At 36.8% G+C, this 18145-nt stretch overlaps 1 protein-coding gene across 1 annotated transcript in view; it reads left to right on the top strand.

Annotated features, from left to right (window-relative positions):
• The first annotated feature begins 349 nt into the window (after positions 1-349).
• DKK2 (dickkopf WNT signaling pathway inhibitor 2) overlaps positions 350-18145 on the top strand; it is a 114001-nt gene continuing 96205 nt past the window's right edge. The window contains exon 1 of the mRNA XM_001170814.8: positions 350-1293. Within this exon, the coding sequence (XP_001170814.1) occupies positions 1072-1293 (222 nt within the window). The 5' untranslated portion in view covers positions 350-1071. The remainder of the gene's footprint in view (positions 1294-18145) is intronic.

Here is an 18145-nt window from a genome sequence, read left to right as displayed (position 1 = left end):
CCGTTTCCACCTTTGGTCTCTGCCTGTTTCCAAAGACCCCTCCAACCGCTGGAGTTGTTGTCAGGAATTAGGAGCCCCTATGTTCCATTCACCTCATGGAAAAGCTAGATCCCCCTTTTCCAGTAGTTGTGGGTGGAGACAGAGCGGGAGGATGAGGAGGAGGAAAAGCTGGAGTGAAAGCCGCAGAAGGAGAAGCAGCACGCAGAGAGGAGGGGGGCGGAAGCGGTGGGGAGTGAGAGAAAAGTTTTCACTCTTTGTCACTCTTGAATTGGGGGCGGAGGTAAAAAAAAAAAAAAAAAAAAAGGCCTCACTGTGGGAAGCTATAAAAAGCAAAAAGGACGGGGGAGAGAGCAGAGAGAGAGAAAGCGGGAGCCCGCGGCGAGCGTAGCGCAAGTCCGCTCCCTAGGCATCGCTGCGCTGGCAGCGGTTCGCTGTCTCTTGTGAGTCAGGGGACAACGCTTCGGGGCAACTGTGAGTGCGCGTGTGGGGGACCTCGATTCTCTTCAGATCTCGAGGATTCGGTCCGAGGACGTCTCCTGATCCCCTACTAAAGCGCCTGCTAACTTTGAAAAGGAGCACTGTGTCCTGCAAAGTTTGACACATAAAGGATAGGAAAAGAGAGGAGAGAAAAGCAACTGAGTTGAAGGAGAAGGAGCTGATGCGGGCCTCCTGATCAATTAAGAGGAGAGTTAAACCGCCGAGATCCCGGTGGGACCAAGGAGGTGCGGGGCAAGAAGGAACGGAAGCGGTGCGATCCACAGGGCTGGGTTTTCTTGCACCTTGGGTCACGCCTCCTTGGCGAGAAAGCGCCTCGCCTTTGATTGCTTCCAGTTATTGCAGAACTTCCTGTCCTGGTGGAGAAGCGGTTCTCGCTTGGGTTCCGCTAATTTCTGTCCTGAGGCGTGAGACTGAGTTCATAGGGTCCTGGGTCCCCGAACCAGGAAGGGTTGAGGGAACACAATCTGCAAGCCCCCGCGCCCCAAGTGAGGGGCCCCGTGTTGTGGTCCTCCCTCCCTTTGCATTCCCACCCCTCCGGGCTTTGCGTCTTCCTGGGGACCCCCTCGCCGGGAGATGGCCGCGTTGATGCGGTGCAAGGATTCGTCCTGCTGCCTGCTCCTACTGGCCGCGGTGCTGATGGTGGAGAGCTCACAGATCGGCAGTTCGCGGGCCAAACTCAACTCCATCAAGTCCTCTCTGGGCGGGGAGACGCCTGGTCAGGCTGGCAATCGATCTGCGGGCATGTACCAAGGACTGGCATTCGGCGGCAGTAAGAAAGGCAAAAACCTGGGGCAGGTAGGAAAACCCCCAAACACATTCTTCAGACAGAAGAGGCAGGGGCCAGCTCTCTTGGGCTAGCGGTTTGCCATTGCATCCTGCAACATTCGGAGCGTGGCCCCAGATATAGAGAACAGGCGGCTGGGGAGGGATTCACCGAACAGGGTCTGCGTGGGCGGGGGGTGTCTGGGTGGCTGCTGGTCCTGCACTGCACAGAGTCAAAGGGTTAGGATTCTGTCTCGCCTTTGCCCTGGGGCGTGGGCACGTATCAAGATCTAGTGCTTTCCTGTGGAGAAAGTGGTCAGGATGGTCCTTCCATTTAACACTGTGATGCAACTGATGAAGATGTTAATAGCATTTAACCTATAGCACCTAATAACGTGCCAGGCACAGTTCTAAGCGTTTTACATATTCACTCATTTAATCTTCACAACTCTGTGAGCTAGGTGCTGTTGCTTTCCCATTCTGCTAATGAAGTAATTGAGGCACGGATTGACTAACGATTTGCCCAAGGCACACAGCTAGTATAAGTGGCAGAGCGGGATTTCAGTCTAGACATTGAGATACTGGGCGTCTAACCATTATATTTTACAATCTGGAGGGGACATTACTCCTTTTCAGGGTCTCCTTCCCTCCCAACCACTTACTCTCTTCAAAGAAGTAAGGTCACAGACAAAACAACTCCAGTAGACGCGCATTTCTCACTCACGCAGAATTGTACATAAATCACCCGGAAGGAAGCAAAATGATGAGATGACAATGACAGCGTCGTAGGCGCCAGCGATACAGCAGGACACTGAAGGCGTTTTTGAGAGAGGGAACTTTCCGCAGGCGCCTCTGTCTCTGTCATACAGATAGATTGAAAGCCACTTGCAAACAGTTATACAAATAAACACGCACAGAGACGAGCGCGCACACTCGGTACCAGTTGTGGCTGGCGCGCTGTGGCCAGGAGAGGGGGCTCTGTGGGCACTGGGAATCATGACAGCTCCCCCTTCCGCTCCTTTTGTGGGAAGCCAAAACTGAGAAAGCCATTTTGCCAATGGCACACGCACCTCGCACAACACAAGTGTCAACCCCTGGCAGCGGCCCACGCCCCAGAGATCCGAGTTTCCTTGGAACCGACTGATGCTGCTGTTTTGCGCTCTCTCGGTGTCCTCCGCCGCCCCTGTCCACAGCGCAGCCAGCCGGGTGAAGGTTGGTTGAGAGGGCCGAGCCATTCTGGGATGGACAGAGAGACAAGACCCGGGCTTGGCCCCCTACTGCCCTCTCACGGGGACAATTTTGCAGTTTTGCTAGTTTTGCAGTTCCAGAACTCTTCCCAGAGCTTTGAAGTGTGAACCATTTCAGCTATCCTTTCAAGGGATTACAAAATCAGCAATCAGATTTTTTTTAAGGTCTCAGGAAAAATAAGAAAGTACATATACGTTCAGGCAAACATAACCGTTGCACATCCTCACACACGTGCACATGCCTACCCGCTTATGTGACCACTTTCCTTCGCTTTTTCTCTCCTGGGAGTCACCCCAGGATTTTCAATAGCAATGGTCCTAACAGTTTCTTAGAAGTCTGTCATGAAATGGAACAGGGATTAGAAAGAATGGGTGCTCTCAATCCAAATCATGACTCCTCTAATGCTACTGACTTCAAATTTCATGTTCCCAGTTGAAGAAAGCTTAATGTGTAGTTCCGCCAAGGACACAGGGAAGGAAACCTCAATAGTCCTGAGGTTCCTTTCCATTCTAATCTATGTATTTTCTGGGAATTTTTGTAAAGCGCTTTTTGTTTCTGTTCCACTATTGGGCCAACACACCTGATGTTCCTCTGTCAGAAAATCAGTTACATGCGTCGTTTCATTAGCCTTAGCGTTACACAGGGGAGACTGAGGGATGCATCCCAGAACCTAGCTTCTTCTTTATGTTTTAATACTGTATCTGTATATAAATCGGTATAAAATATGTTTTTGTGGTGCTACCTCTCCAAATAGCTACTTAATTATGCTTCTTAAAGAGTTTGGAAGTCTACTTACATCGCCTTAAATTGAGAATTTATTTATTTATTTCACAAATGAGTTGAATTTCTTATATGCCTTTCATAACATAGCAGTTCTATGGAATATATTTTATTATATTTACTTAACTGGAATCCTAGATTGTTAAAATTTGACATTAGGCTTGTGAAAAAAATTATTAACATATTCAAGATAAAGGTAAAACAAAATAAAATACTGGGTTGAACAGCAGGAGGCTAGCTGGCAAATGTGAAAATTTTATTTTGTGGATTCTTCTTTAACGAATGATCTAAAGTATGTACTGTTATGAAGAAACAAATAGTAAAATATTTTCTCTTTGAAGTGAAAAGAATAATTCTTTGGATACTTATGAGTCTCTTTATCTTTTTTATTCTATAGTTATGTGGTCACCAACATTCTTAGTATTATTATTTTCAGAAATGAAATGGAAATTAGAAAGGCTATTACAGGGAAGATGTTATTTCCTTTTGTAGAGAAAAACTCTAGAATAGAAATGTAGCTGAGCTGAATTTTTATGCATCACAATAGTAAATATGATTGAAAATATTGGAATTAATGTGTCAACTAATCAAATTAGCTAATCATATAGTATCATCCTAAGACCTAATAAGTTTGATTTCCCCCAATTCCCTTTATACTTGACAGATGATGTTGAAATATATTCCTTTCAGGGATACAGGAGGAAGAAGCTCTAGGATGCAGCTTCAAGTAGGCAGATTGGAAACTCAGTCCTTGGTGTTCTTTCTCTTAAATGGATGTTGAAAATAGCCTATTTTAATTTTTCAGGATAGAGAATTAAATATTGCCACTGCAGAAGAAATTCTTGAATAAATTTAGTAATTCATTAATCTACAGAAGTGAAAATGAGACTATATGAGCTCTATAGTTTTATTGAAAGTTGCCTGATTTCATATAAAGATAAACATTCTTATTTATAGGAATTCTACTTGTTCCATAGGCAAGGTGGATTATTTGTAATATCACTTCTAGAAAATGTGGCTTTGAATTTTTGAAAAGATTTAGAGAGAGAAAATCCACTGTTCTCCAGAGGTGTTACATTTCTCAATTTAAGGTTTGCTTTCAAAAACACAGTATGAGTTATAGTGGAAACAGACATAGGAAATTGAGAATGATAGTATTCAGATGATTGATACAGAATTAGCAAAAAATGAACTGCTGAATTATTCGCATCAATGTTTTAATTTGCCTTTTCATTTGCAGCTATTGCTAATAAGTACTGCATGTATGTACTGTATATGTATACAGGCTAAATTAAGTTTCAGACTGTTACTAATATATTTACATAATATATAAATATTTATGCATTTTAATATATATGTCAATTTCTAAGGATACTGTTTCAGATGTTCTAAATTAAAAGTAATTTCAAACAAAATCTTCAATATCATGTGAATAAATATATTTTGATGAAGTATGCCATTTCTCGATACTATCTCTAAAGTTTGAGGTGTTGACTTTTATGGACCACTTTCAAAACAAATTTAAAAAACCCAAACTACTAAAAAAATCAAGCTTTGCAATTCACATATTTTTCTGTGTGAATGAAAAACCTTTGGATTTGTGTTTTTAATTGCTTATTTTATTCTTCTCGTTTTGTCTTTTTGAGACGGGCAGATGAATTTAATTTGAATGCAATGCAGTAGCATTTTGCAATTCTTTTAAAAGTGACTAGAATAGTGATATTTATAGTTATATTTTAAATGTAGATAAACTTTCTGGCATGTGTTTCTAAAAAGAAGCTATGGTTTAACACAAATTCAGATTCTATGATTTTCTAATATGACTGGGACACTTCAAGGATAGTGGTTTGGATGAAGTTATGTTGTGAGAAAAGAATTCTTGAAATTCATTGAAAGAGAAGCTTGAACGAGTTGACTAAAGAGCACTAATATTTGTAGACTGCATTTTCTTTAATGAAAGTATGCTGTATCTGTATGCACAAACATTCATGAAAGTGCTCACTGAAACAAACTATATACTCTAATATTCGGTAAGTGATCTCTTTCCTTTCTGAAATTATCCATGACTTTTTTTTCTAACCTCAGCCCAACTTTCTCCTGCTTAGGAGTAAATAATCTGATAGCCTCTCTGGACATTGACTAACACTAAACACAATCAGGAAAGCAAATCATTTTTACGATTAAATTTTAAAAAATAAAGGAATTTGAAATAATCTACATTAACGTTCCTTTCCTCTCACCATGAATTATAGAAAATTGATAGTTGATACAAGTGGAAAGTTAGTTCTTGAATAGCAAGAAAAGTATTTTAATGATAATCTAATATGAACATCCATCATTTTATTTTTGTGTTAGACTAGAGAGCTCAAGAGGACAAAGTTGCTCAAACTTACTCCAGCTGTGACTCTGACCCTGTCATAATCTTCTTGAATATTCTTCTCCAATACAAACTTTTGCACCCTCTTCTCCTTTCCAAGATATTTCGAAACTTATAATTTTAAGATTAGGTAAGGCAATGTCATAGAACTATAGCTAGTATATTCTGATCTAGGAAAATATTGGCTCTTCTTCATTTCCTTACAAAATTGCTTTAAATGTACATTAAAATAATCGGTTACATTTTAGAAGAAATTTATAATAGTTAACATATTTACCATTTTAGACTCAGTCTCTAATGGCTGTTTATTCTTTAGTATTGAATTAACAGCAAAATCAATTACAATCTTATTTCTACCTGTGACTTTCTGACGGCCTGTTGGAGTTGTTTTACTTCCTTATGCCTCTAGTCACTTGTGCTCACTTATAACAAGGAGATAAACCCGTTTTTAGTTATTTATCTGATTGTTCAAAAGGTTTATGTGATATTTGTGTCTGCCTGAGCCCCTTACTACGTCCTTTTTTTAACAATCCAAAAGCATAAACCAAAAGGAAGTAAGGCTAATCATAATTGATAGACATATTGCATTATGTAGCATCACTTTAAGATTACACAGAAAGATTTAATACAAAATGCATAAGAAAAATTTAGTATTACTATTTAAGGTAAGCAAAGGTCAATTTTCTCTTCCTCTTCTGTCCACTCTTGACAGGAACTAGAGCAGAATAACATATTTTTCTCTAATTGTTGTGTTAGGACAAACATAAAGCATTCTTTCAAAGAAGTCAGTCGATATAGCATTTGGTAGGTTCTTTTCTTTGTAATGGCAAATTGAATCAAAGAAAACTTTAAAGCAGAAAGATTTTAATATCCTGTTTAATTTTTTTTAACAGAAGTAATTAGTTTATGTATCACTAACAACAGAATTGCTACTCTAACATGTATTCCACAACCCCTGAATCTGCACAACAGATTATATTTTGGGAACCTTAATTATAGTTTAGATTTTTCTATGTGCTTTAAATGTAAATTCAGAAATAAAATCAGCAAAAATACAAAAGTAGTAAATTTTTTAAAAATGTTATTTATCTTTTTCCACAGAGTCAAAAGGGACAAATGGACATCAGATATCCTTTTAAATACTTTGCAGTATCTAATTTAAAACAAAACAATCTAGAGCAAAAAAGAACAAATCTACAGTTTTAAAAAATCAATGAGCAAATAAGTACATTAAATGACAAAACAAATAAAAATATCACAATTAGGGAAAATGACTTCTCAAAGTGGTAGTTCTGTCCAAACCTTTCCCAAGAGACATTAGATCTTCATGTTATACTTTATTATCTGGAATAAGATTGTTCTTTCTTCAGGGAAATAGAAGAAGTGAGCGATCTTCAGGTATATTATTTCCTTAAACTGGCTTGCAAGAACTTACGGCACACAATAACTTATAATAAGGGGTACCATTAATTGATTATTCACTCTATGCCAGGCATGAAACTAAATCCTCAATTGCGTTAACTCTTTTGATCCTCTAGGCAGCCTTTTGAAGCAAATCCTAGTATCATCCTTATTTTTATAAATGATGAAACATTTAATAAAAAAGACATTCCTGAGACATAGAGAGGTTATACAATGTGTACAATCACACCACTGTAAATGGAGAAAGCTAAAGTTCAAACCTAAGCAATCTAATATTAGAACCCATATATTAAACCACCTGGTTATGCTGCTACAATATGCTGTTTATTCTGAATTTAGGAAGAACATGAACCCTTACTCTTCTCTCTATATACTTGAGTGACATGGGTATAACTCCAATTTCATTAAAAGTCACAACAAAATCCAAACTCCCTGTTGCTCCCAGCTGCTATTCTGAGAAGTCTAAAGTATGTTAGTACTTCATGGATGCTAAGGCAGGCACCATAGCAATACATTATTTTCATCCCTGCCTCTACTTGCCCCCCTGCCCTCCCACATACCCCTACCTTTCTTCTACTCTTTCCCATTAAAGTATAAATTATAGTGTCACCCCAAGAAGAAAGTAGATTCTGTTGCATAAAGCTTATTCTCTCTTCTTTCTTCACAACCAGCAACAAACTCCCCTGTCCTCATCTTTCTGAATCTGAATGTCGCTATGTGACAGAGAAGCACAGGCTTTCCCAATGGTTTCTCTGCAATGGCTTTGTTTGTTTGGCTGACATGTCTTACATCCTGATCAGACTGGGGAAATTCTCTAAATTTAGAGTCTTGTATTGCTTTTGCTTTTTCCTTACCTTTGACCCCTTCTAGCTGCCGTTCAGATAATTAGATGATCTATATCCACATCACAGCACTACAATTTCAAACAGGTTTTAAATTCCACTCACCACTGATTAGTTTAATGGGTTTGGAAAAGTCACTTAATCTCTCTAGTGTTTCCTTTTTTTTAGTATACCCATAAAATAGGGATAACAATAACAACAACAACCATAAGAGTAATAATGCTTAACTTACTGGGCAATGGTGAGGATCACATGAGATAATATATATGAAAAAAACTCTGAAGAATAAGAAAGTGCACTTAGTTATTTTGCTGATGTCATCATTACCACTGCCATTATGGAAATAAGTAAAGTCAAATGCTCGTGCATCAAATAAGAAGTGGCCTCTTAATCTCCCCTCCACATTGGGCAGGGGTGACTAAACTAATGCATATGATGTACAAGAAGGAAACAAATGAACTCAATTACTCTGAGACTAAGAATTATAAAGCAAAACAAGACAAAATAAACATACATATACACATGATGTCACATTTCTATTTAATGTTTACATTAAGAGAGAGGATAAGTCAATGTTGTCTTGTAGAAAATAAGCAAGCTGGCAAATAATTAAGTAATTAGTGGAATTGTGGAAAGAGCATGGAAACAATGGTACCTCAGATGTTAACAATACAATCATGGCAGGGCGCGGTGGCTCACGCCTGTAATCCCAGCACTTTGGGAGGCCGAGGCGGGCGGATCACGAGGTCAGGAGATCGAGACCATCCTGGCTAACACGGTGAAACCCCGTCTCTACTAAAAAATACAAAAAATTAGCTGGGCATGCTGGCGGGCGCCTGTAGTCCCAGTTATTCAGGAGGCTGAGGCAGGAGAATGGCGTGAACCCGGGAGGCGAAGCTTGCAGTGAGCCGAGATTGCGCCACTGTACTCTAGCCTGGGCGACAGAGCGAGACTCTGTCTCAAAAAAAAAAAAAAAAAAAATCATAATAGGTGGAGGTCATAAGCAAGACAATATTAATTGTTTAACCACAAGAACCAAAATAATTGAACAGCATATTAGTCAAGTAATACTTCTAAAAGTATTAATTTGATATTTTCCAAAGTGAGATAGCCCCTGCACAGACAAGATTCTTGACACTTTCTACATAGTGTATTGGCCAAGACAGCTTGCTAGGATTTTGGAAGGCTGACAACCTTTGTTGAGTGTCAGCTGCCTCTTCCAGGAGGACTCAGAAACTGGGAATTCATTGTTTCCATATCATTTTCTTTCTTTTTTTTTTTTCATTTTGAGATTTTTGGCGATTTAGGTAAATTGAAATATTTTAGTAATGTTAAATCAAGAGTGAAACACATTTCATGGAAGCATGTGATAAATTTCATTTAACATATTGGAAACAAACTGCCAGTAAATGTTTCTATCTGGTAATGGACTAAAAAATCTTCATCCAAATGAGAGGCAGAGGGAAGAATTATCATTCAATATCACCTGAAGTTACAATCACATTCAAATAATGGTTTTCACATTCTATTTCCTCTCAACCCTTTGAAATTTGGAGCAACAGGTATTGTGTTAGTCTTCTGAAATCCAGAGTCTTTTTTCCCCATTAACCATGCTCTGTACTCTCAGCAGCCTATTGTCTAGTCCTTATGCCTAACTTATTTTTTGCATGTTTACTATTATGGTGTTTCTGTTTTCTTCTCTGGTTCATTCCTCTTTATTTTCTTCACTTATTTCTCTACAATTATCTACCTATAAATGTGAGCATTTCCTCCAGCTCGCTCAACAGTTCTCTTTTCTTTCTGTTCCACTTTCTCTTCTTTAGTGACAGTATTTTCCTTTTTGGAATATGCAGCTATCTACTTTTAGCTTTATAAAATTTTAAGCCCCATTTCTTGCTCAACTGTTTTGGAAATCCTGCCAGAAATAACAGCAACCACAACAGAAAAATCCTTGATAACAAAAATTACACCTTTACTGTTAACCTCATATTTGCTGGAGTCGGGCAACAAAATCTTCGTGATTTCTCATAGTTATCAAAAAAGCCTGTACATTAATTAAAGCTATAACAATTCAGTCTGATTGCTGAAAATTCGTTCTGTGCTCTAGTCTGTTTCATCACTCACGGGTGCCGAAAGAATGCTATGTAGGTTCTTACCAAAACAGGTGCTTTTTGTTTCTTTAACCCTACTTAATTTAATATTTGGAGTTTAAATAGACTTCCATTTTTTTTCTCTGTGACGGACTTGTTAAAGAAACTCATGTCTGATTAAAATGTGCAAGTAACTATGACTTAAGCTTATAAAATGTTAATATAATATGCACAAATATTTTAAACAGTATATATTTATCTTTATACCTTGAATTATGTACTAAAGAGTTTTTTTTTTGCTACTTTTCATAAATAATATTTTATTAATTTTCAGTGTGAAAAACCTTCTTAACATTTACTTTCAACCTGATAAGACTCTTAAAATGTTTGAATATTTTAATAACCAAGTAAGAGGATTCTTCAAATGTGCTTAAATATTATCATTAAAGATAGAGAGTTTTATAGAAAGGACCAAAAGAAACTTTATTATCTAAAAGTTTCAAGAACTTATGCAACAGACTAAAGCAGGACACAGAACTGGATGACACATTGGGAATTGCCTAATTTAACTTGCTCATTTTACACACGAGGAAATCTGCTTAAGAGGTGTTTCATGATCTGCCCAATGTACTATAATCAATGCCTGTGACAAAGAAATTCTCACTGGAACTTTCATCCTCCCTCTGACTTCTAATATAAACATATCAAATAATCAGAAGCAATGCTTTCTGTTAAATCTTGAATAAGAAAGCTCTGTGGAAGAATTACATTCAGTTGCCTTAAGTTTATTAACTACCTGGTGGGAGATAAATTATATGTAGACAGTTTTTCAGCTCTAAATTTGTGTAGGTCAAAATGTATTATCAAAGTTTACAATGTCGCGATGACAGCTGTGTCAATCAGTTTTAAACAAAATTAATGAAAGGAAGTGGCTTCGACTGTATTGTCGTTGCTCACTTTTTCAGTCCTGATACTTTAAAGACATGGTTAACAAGAAGCCTGGCTGGAAAGTCTGCACAGCAATGGCAGGAGCACACAAAAGAAGGGACAAAAGTGGTGGTGGGGCTGCTAAGAATGCAGGCTGCTTGTCCTTTGTCCAAGTGCCAACTAGGATAGAGGCCAATGGCTTTTAAACTTTTCTGACAGAGAAAGAAATATATTTTACATTGTGATTCTGTCTCCTCCCTTCTCCACTCACACTCCTAAAAAAAGTTTCAAAAATAAACTCTCTTACAGTAGGTAATGCAGTATGACTTCTCAATTTTAGTCCTTTTCTTCTCTTCTGCTGTGTGCTATTCTATCAGTCTGTTCTATCTTTAAAAATTTTTTTTTAAATGTAAATCATTATTCATTGAATTGATTTGAATACCACCGACCCATTAGACTACGGCCCTTCCCTGGCAGAGAACTTGAGGCACTGTGCTTGGAGATCAGCAGTGTTTTAGGAAGACACTGTCTCAGAATCAGCTCCAGTGAGGGGTGCTGGAAGCAGCCTGAGCTTCACGTAGAGAAATATCCATCTTCCCAGTCCTCTCTCAGTTTCCCTTCTTCAACCTCATGTGGACCTCTGACTTAGAGGGATGGATCTCTTTGCCTGGGGATATGCTTAACCTCTTCCTCTCTCCACTTCAGGAGTGAGCCATAACTATGAAACATTTGATACTCTGATGTTTCATACATGATTAATCTGTGTCTGTTACCCATGTTCAATCTGGGTATATGCCTTGTGCACTATCACACTTTTATTTCTAAGAACATACTGTTGAAGGTGGTTACGATTTCTGCATGGGACAGCGGGTGAGCCTGAAAGAGCATTGGATATCAATTTGGAAGAAAACCTTGTTAGCCTGTTTTTTAAAAATATGCACGACCTCAGATAAATTGTATAACACCTTTAAGCCTTAGTTTTTTCATCAGTAAAATGGTTGTCATAATAGTAAATCCTTTCTCCATCTCTTTGCAAAGCATAAAACACTACTTATTTGCCTCAACATCATTAGAGGTTATTTTACGAAAAAGAAATTTAAGACCATGCCACCCTGAATTTATAAAGTGCAAATCTGAATTAAGCAGTTAGAATCAACCAGAGAATAATTTATAATTTTGGAATCATGAATTTAGTTTCTGTTTTGATGGATTACTTTTTAAAAATATGGGTGGAGAGATTGAAAGTAGAAGTTTTTTTGTTTGCTTTTTTCCTTTTGTCTTTGTTTTGATTTTCTTGGATTTGTTTTAAAAATTAGTATCCTTAGCCATACTTTCATATTTCTGATAAGAACTTAGTTTTTTGTTCTTGCAGGCAGGCTACAAACAGCTTTCTTGCCTGCTGTTAGAATATCCTGTCTATTCAAGAAGAGCCCTATGCCTTTATTTTTTTCTGTCATGCCTGGGATGTGCTACTATTTACATATTTTCAAAACACCTTGAAAGGCTTGATAAGAGTCTCAATAATAGATATCAGTATATTTTTAAGGTTCTGAAACTAAGCCTTAGGGTCATATTTTGGACACATTATAGGTTACAGGCTTCAGAATAGACAAAGTTCAGAGAAATAACCAATTGTAAAGCCAGGTTGTATTGGTGCAAAACCACATAGATTAGGACAAAGGATATATATTTTGTCAAAAACTTTTTAAAGAAGAAAGTGAGTGTTTTTCAAAGTTGTTGAAAACATATTATTATATTGTTACACAAGCATCAAACAATGTAATAGGTCCATTTATTCATATTATATGTGCAGTGATCTCAGAGTGGTAACATAATACATATACATATAATAATATAAGGGCAAAATATGTGTTCAGAGAACTAGTGTGATTCTTTTTAAATTATTGTTAATAGGTTTTATTGGTTTTTTAGAGTAGTTTTAGTTTCGAAAAATAGTTGAACCAAAAGTATAGTAAGTTTCCTAAACTCCCTTACCTCCTTCTTTCCCTAGCTTCCACTATGATTTGTAGTTTGCATCAGTGTGGTAAATTTGTTACAACTGATGAGTCAATGTTGATACATTATTATTAATAAAACCCATACACAAGGGCTCACTCTTTGTGTTGTGCATTCTATAGGTTTTGATAAATGTATAATGACATTTATCCATAATTATAGTATCACGCAGAATAGTTTCACTGTCCTAAAAATCCTCTGTGTTCCACCTATTTACCCATTCCTCCTCTCTAATGCCTGATATTCATTATCTTTGTACTGTATCTAGTTTTGTCTCATCCAGGATCTCATGCAGTTGTAATCATACCATATGTAGCCATTTCAGATTGGCTTCTTTCACTTAGTAGTATATATTTAAGATTCTTCCATGTCTTTTCACGGTGATTGTTTTATTTTTATAAGCTAAAATCGTTTTCCAAAATAAATGAAAACTCAATTTTATCCAGCTCTGAGTGTAATCTTTGACTTCCGGTTTACTCAATATGTGAGCAAAAGTAATTAATCATATAAACATGATTATTACTCTCTAATAACATGAAGAAAAGTTGAAGGTTATACTCTATGGAAAAATTGCAAAGAGGGAGACTATTGTGGCAAAAATAAGGCCAAGGATTATAAGCTATCAATTATATGATTAGATTATCAGTAAAAGTTCTATATATCCACCTTCCCAGGGGTTACATCTACTTGGACATCTGACAGGCAACTCAAATTGAACATGTTCCAAAACTAAAAACAATATTTATTTCTCTTAAACTTGCTTCCCCTCTTGTATTCCATATAAAGGCCATTAGCATCGCCACCCAACCATTTGACCAAGTTAGAAACAATCTAGGCTTCCTGCTTTCTATCCCTCCTCCAAAGCAATTATACTGTAATTAATAGGATTCTACTTCTTCCCTAATATTAATCCTTTTTTACTGATTTATTGCTCTCCCAATTTTTCATTGCCTTGATCCAGTCCATTGTCATTTCTCAATAGATTACTACAATATTGTAAATGTTTCCTACTCTCTGAAACATTATCTACACTACTTCTAAAGTGAGCTTTCTAATGTGAAAATCTGATCTGTATATTCTCCATCTATGTCCATTTCTAGAACATGAAGTCTAAACTCCTCATCATGGCACACAATGTCATCAATTATCTTATTTCTCGCTACTGTGTCCCTCAAGCCACACAGCTCATGAGTAGCAGAGCTGGGATTTAAGGCCAAGCAGTCTTACTTAAGTCTGTATACTTAACCTACTTAATCACTGTGCCAGGCTGTCTCATGTAAGTTGGAGGCCAGAGAAACCAGCTAAAGACCTTCTTCTATTGGTATATTTCAAAATTCAGATGTGATTCAAATTCTTCAGATAAGTCAGTCAACTTGCTAATTGTTTACTTCTTAAGTGTATTAGATGCTATGATCACAGTCAACAAACATTTAGGACAAGGTATATGTAGCAATAAAAACAAATGTAGTGCACCTGAAGCATCTAGTTGAAATTTTAAGGTTGAAAGAGGTTCCCAGAAATTGTCTAGTTCTTGATTCTATTTCTAATGTGGTTTTAGAATTGGACAACTTGATGAGTTTTTCTTTTTCATAAAGATTTCCAAGGGTGAACACTTTTATTGTATCTCTTAGTTATCTAGTTAACTTCAGTTAAGGATGGAAACATTCTGCTTTTTGCTAGAAGTGAAGCAAATGAATAAAATAAACTGGATATCAATGTCCCCTCAAAAACCTTTCCTCATTAACAGAAAATGTAATCAAGGGATTTTAGTAATTCTTCACAGACTGGCTCTTTTGGCAGACAGTCAGGCTGACTTGTAGGTACAAGCAAGCTACCTCCACAAACAGTCAGGAAAAGATCTGATTGTGATGGGCATTATGCTGACATTGTAAAGAATTGATGTCTGTTTTTCCCCCCAAATATTGTAGGAGAAATTGAAGTTTGATTTTTTTTGCCTTCGTAAATGACTCACTGTTCCCTGAGAAGGTCTGATTCTAACTTTGTAATTTTCAAATCACTTAAGAAATATTAGTGAGAAGAGGCAGGCTCACAGGGAAGTAGAAGTATGGGGAGAAATAACTAAGTTGGAGTGTAGGAATCGGCGGTGACCTCAACATGGATTGGTGGAGAGGTGTCAGTAAAGTGGACAAGAACTTACTACAGGTAGGGCAGAGCAACAGAAAATGTGCTGAAATATATCAAACTAAGACATTTTATAAAGATGCACATTTAAAATATTGTCATAGATTTTGTAATCAAGCATGCTTAAACATTATTTTCCATATTAATCACCACAGAGAACTCATTCCTTTGATATTTTTATGTAGAACGTTCTTTAGAAATTGATTTTAGAAGTAGTTTACATGTTTGTTTATTTTAGGCCATGACTTTAGGGCCATAAAAACATCATACATATTGATTAACACACCACATTCAGAATATTTGGCTCTGAGTGGCTTTTTGTTGTTTCCATGAACAAAGTACCCCATAGAAGGTGAGAATGTCAAATGAATGTATTGTTTCTCCAGATAAGTTTTTGAAACTCTAATAAACATTCTGAGTCAAGGATTCAGCATTGTGATTATAATTGTAAACCTTTCCATGTCAATTGCTTTAAGGTGGAAAACCCTCAGTTGGGTTTAGAAAGTCTTAAAATTTAAAATATAATGGAATATTATTTTATAATCTGGTCTTTTCCATTAGAAGAACGTGGTCAAAATTCATGTAATATGCTTATTATTTCCAAAAGAATCATGGTGTTCCAGAAGCAGTTAATGAACCTAGGTCAGTGGTATGTTCTCCACCCCAAACCCATGCTGTTTCTGAAAGAGGAGGCAGGAACAAATCATACTCAGTGCAATTCTCTAGAGTCCAGTCTGGTGGCACATGTTACTTCATGTGCAACTTAGTTAAAATGTGCGCACAGAGACACACACACACACACAAAGCCTGTCAAAAATTATTTTTAAAATGAGTTCAATTGTTTTAGATTCCACATGTAAGTGAAAACATGCATTATTTGTCTTTCTGTGCATGGCTTGATTTAATTATTCTACAACATATTTAATAATCATAATATTACTTGTACCCATAGATTTATACAATTCTAAATTGTCAATTTACAATAAATTTGTTCTCAATTTTAAAAAGTTATTTTTTTAAAAATACAAACCTGTCTTATTAAAATTAAGAGGAAAGACTAAACTTCTTAACCCCATAAAAATGTTCTTGCAGTTGTTCAAATTAATATAATGCTTCCACAGTACTCTTTGGAAATCCTTGTAAATTTCTTGTTTGCCTATTTGCCCTGCTGCTCTGCTGCTATCTTCCCAACACTTTCCAGGAGGAAATGGCTTTTTAACAAGAAAAATCCTCTTGAAATTACATTTCCAAATGGGTCCTGGACACAGCATCTGCAATGCATTGTAACATTTTTGGTCTTTTTAAAAATTCTCATTGTTAAAAGCGTAAGTGGCCAATACTCAGGTCTTCTGCCACAGCCATCACAGTGATTGACTACAAATTGAATTGAAGTGTGTACTGTGAATTTTCTTGTTAGAAAATAAAAGCTTTCAACACAAAAAAAGAAATTATATTTGATGGCCTGAACCTTATAAAATTAAGACCTAAAAATATAACCCTGTTTTTCAGTAGAAATCAATAAAGAATAGTGTAGCTCAACCTCACCACTAATTTTTTTTTAAATGTCCACTTCTGGGAGAGTCAGACACTAACAAAGAATTTGCTCTAATGGTGGGACCAAGATGTTCTGGATATTCAAGGACTATTTCAAATATCTTAGGAAAACAAAGCCAAAGCACTGAACACATAATTCATGACAAATCCATGCTATTGGAATTAAGAATTGTATACTCAGTGAAGTCTCAATAGCAAACATTATAGTGATATTTAATTTAAGGTATTGAGGCAGTGATATTCTGTAGTTAAGATGCATGGAAAGGAAAGGAAGAACAAAACTGACTGCTGCTTTTAACACAATGATGAGCAAAATCATTAGGATAAGTAGACCAACTTCCAAATCATAGTCATTATCTGTGGATAATGCAGTCTGACATTAAATGTGGTATCAGTATACTACTCTAGTATATTCCTAGCAATATCCTACATACAGCATTAATGTGACGAGATATTTGAGAAATACATTCTTGTTTCTGGAAGATAGTGACAGCTAACATTTGTGGAGCACTTACTTTATACCAGGAATTTTATGTTGCCTCACTTAACCTTCCCTAAACCCTGTGAGCTTCTGTTATGTGCAGAGTACTCAGTAACTCTTTGAAGGAGGTAATCAAGCAGGAAGGGTGATGTCAGGAAAGTGACCATATAGGTTTTGGGCAAGCTCAATCTTTGGTATCTGTTATCCCATGTGACTCAGTTTCAAACTCAGAATTATTTGATTAAAATTTTAATATAGGACAGTGTTGCCTCGTTAAGTGAGAAGACCACTTGAATTTTGTTTTTGTTTTTGTTTTTCTAAAAGTGAATGAGATTGGTTTTTTCCCAAGTTGGAGTTCTATTTTGTTTTGTTTTAGGAGGTTAACATCTCTATACAGCCGTGCCCGTAAACTCTGGAAACGTTGTTGAAGTTCTTATCTTCTCGTCTCTGAGGAGAAAATCCAAAATGACCATAATATTCAAGAGGAGCAGGTTGTAAATCTCTCTTCAAAGCAAAAAACAAACAAACAATAAAAACAACTAAAAACCACCAACAACAAAAAATAACATTTTAAATACCTGGTAGCTACTAGTAGTTACTGAAAGGTAGCAGATTGCAAAACCAGGACTTAAAGATAGTTGGCAGGAAATTCAGCTCCCCAAATTGCAAGAGTGTTAGTTTATACTTCTTTAGATGTCAGTTTTAGCAGGAAAAAAGATAGGCAGTTACTACTAATTATTCAATAGAGTTCGTATCGTCCACTGTGTTTCCTTTGACCAGATTTTCAATGATTAGGACAAGGTATGGGTCAAATATTGCACCATGTTTTAGAAGGGCTAGGAAAGAGAGATATTCCCTTGTTGGTCTGATTGTCACAAACCCAGCAACCCATAGAGCATTTTTGGAATGTGCACATGTTTAACACCTGGAATTATAGTCATACTTCATCCGTCACCAGAATGAAAAGCCAACGGCCGACTAAAGGAGAATTTCTGAGGCAATTCTT

This window comes from Pan troglodytes, chromosome 3, assembly GCF_028858775.2.
Source record: "Pan troglodytes isolate AG18354 chromosome 3, NHGRI_mPanTro3-v2.0_pri, whole genome shotgun sequence".
Lineage (NCBI taxonomy): Eukaryota > Metazoa > Chordata > Mammalia > Primates > Hominidae > Pan > Pan troglodytes.
The sequence above is the reverse complement of the archived record's forward strand: the minus strand, read 5'-3'. Positions and strand labels throughout refer to the sequence as shown.